Here is a 2,489-nt window from a genome sequence, read left to right on the forward strand (position 1 = left end):
TGCCACATGGATGTTCTATAAAATTGTCACAACAAATAGATATTTGACAACAAAGCACCACAAGTTGAGACTTATGGTCTCAGCCCTCTCGGACCTCAATTTCCAAACTGGAGTTTCTGGTTTCTAACCCAGAAAATGTGTTGGAGTCAAAAAGTTTTGAACGCCAAATAGTTATATCCACCGTCGGATTCAGTCCTAAAGATGAATGTTGCTATTTCTCAAACCAAATCTGCTACCTCAGTGGGTATTGGCAGGGACAGAGTTGTTCATTGACTAAGGGGCAGTTCCCTTCCACCCCCACCCACCCCCCCCCCTCCCCCCAATTTTTTTTTTTTTAAATCATAATAGTATATATATTCTGAATTCTTTTAACATTTAGGTCCAAAAAAATTACTCTTGGCCCCCCTCTCCCCAAACATTTACAAATTGGCCCTTAGAACCCAAACCAAAAAAATAAAAATAAAAATAAAAGCCATCACTTTATTGTAAAATTTTAAATTGGTGAAAAATACTATATCTAAGTTTTTTTTTTTTTTTTTTTTTGAAAGCAAAGCAAATATTCATTCATTCATGTTTAAACAGTCTTGATACAAGGCTTCTATAACCGAGGGAGGAGAATCCTCCATCCAATACAATTCATTATCAATATTTCTAGCCTATTGGGCCAAAATATGGGCAACCTTGTTTTCCCTCTTCTAATACAACTTATATCAGCAAAATGCAAACCACAAATACTGCATTTGATGTCCTCATACACATGTCCCAGCAACAAAAGATCGTCTGAAGTGCTTGCCACTGCTTTCATGATAGCAACATTGTCACCCTCTATTATCATCTCAGTAAAACCTAACTCCACACCGAATTCAGAGCTTTTCGGCAAGCCAACGCCTCCGCTTCTTCGCTGCAACTGACTGAGGGCCCTCTAACGGACATTGCCACCATTACTTCACCTGCAGAATTTTGGATTATTGCTCCTTATCCCAATCTCTGAATTCCATCAAATATCCCGGCATTGAAATTAAGCTTGTACAACGATGAAGGTGGTGGTTTCTAACTCTGTCCAGACTGTGACGCTGTATGTGGAATATTCATCTGAGTTTGAACATTTCTATACTCATCTAAATAATCCAATGCTCTCTGATCAGCCACTTCGGGTCCCTCATCTGTCCTCCATGTATAATTGCATTTCTCCGATTCCAAATAAACCAGGCTTGAACAAGGAACACCTCCATCTCAGCTGCTGAAAACCTGTCCAAAACATAGTCAAACAAAGCCACAATGTCAGGGAAATCAGTGGTACACTTCTGCAACCTGATAGCATAGCCAGCCCACACATCTTGCGCAACCCCACACTCCCAAATTGCATGTATTGCAGATTTAGGCACCCCTATGTAGCACTGGCATCCCTTCTCAGTTATTATTTTCTGTCGAACAAGATTCACTCGGATTGGTAGAATATCTTGGCAAGCTCTCCACCCGAATATTTTAATTTTACTTAGCACATGTAGCTGCCAAATTTTCTTCCATATTTGCTGACCACTAACACCATCTAAGCTTCCAACCCCATCATCACTCCTCATCACTTTCCTTGCAAGATGATACCCGGACTTAATAGAGTACTTCCCATTCTTGGTATGCATCCATACCACTTAATCAACTATGTTCCTTTGGCTCAATGGAATTTTGCAGATAGCATCAGCCTCCTCTATACAAATTTTTCCATAATGATATCATGTCTCCACCAATTTAATTCAGCATCAATAAGCTCCGATACTAGCATCTCCCTATCAGCATCTTGTCCCCATTGCAGAATCCTATTTGCTGGGCATTTAGGTAGCCATTTATCTAAGTATACTTTGATAGATTCACCATTCCCCACTTGCCAACGACATCCACTCTTAAGAATAGGTAATGCAGCAACCATACTCTTCCATGCATAAGAACAATTTAGTGACTCAACTGCTTCCAAAAAATTACATCGAGGAAAGTACCTTGCCTTAAAGCATTGAAATAAGAGAGTGCTTCGATCATGCTGCAACCTCCACCCCTGTTTTGCTAGCATGGCAAGGTTGAAAAATCTTAAATCTCTAAATCCTATCCCCCCCTTCATATTTTGGCCAAGACAAAAAGCGCCAATTCTTCCAATGTATTTTCCTCTCATTGCCAAACTGCCCCCACCAAAATTTTGCACACATAGCATTCAACTCATCACATAGTTTCACCAGTAACAGAAATACCCCCATAGTATATGTTGGTATGGATTAGGCAACCACTTTTATAAGCACTTCCTTCCTAGCTCTTGATAGCATCCTACCCTTCCACCCTTGTAATTTTTTCCAAACCCAATCCTTTAGATAAGAAAAGGTTTGATATTTGGCCCTTCCCACCAACGTAGGCAACCCTAAATATGCTTCAAATTTCTCCACCTATTTAACACCCAAATCTGCCCCAATCTCCTCTCTTTGTCGATTAGGAGTATTATTACTAAA

At 40.0% G+C, this 2,489-nt stretch overlaps 1 protein-coding gene across 1 annotated transcript; it reads right to left on the reverse strand.

The window, feature by feature from the left end:
- Positions 1 to 1,118: 1,118 nt before the first annotated feature.
- LOC115964625 lies at positions 1,119 to 1,640 on the reverse strand. The gene has a single exon (XM_031083898.1). It carries the CDS (start codon positions 1,638 to 1,640, stop codon positions 1,119 to 1,121), a length of 522 nt encoding a protein of 173 aa, XP_030939758.1.
- Between the last annotated feature and the right edge of the window lie 849 nt (positions 1,641 to 2,489).

Source organism: Quercus lobata, chromosome 2 (assembly GCF_001633185.2).
Source record: "Quercus lobata isolate SW786 chromosome 2, ValleyOak3.0 Primary Assembly, whole genome shotgun sequence".
Taxonomy (NCBI): Eukaryota; Viridiplantae; Streptophyta; class Magnoliopsida; order Fagales; family Fagaceae; genus Quercus; species Quercus lobata.

What these genes read in the sequence shown, in the direction of transcription:
- LOC115964625 (XM_031083898.1), bottom strand. Translation starts at nt 1,640, where the DNA reads ATGCATACCAAGAATGGGAAGTACTCTATTAAGTCCGGGTATCATCTT.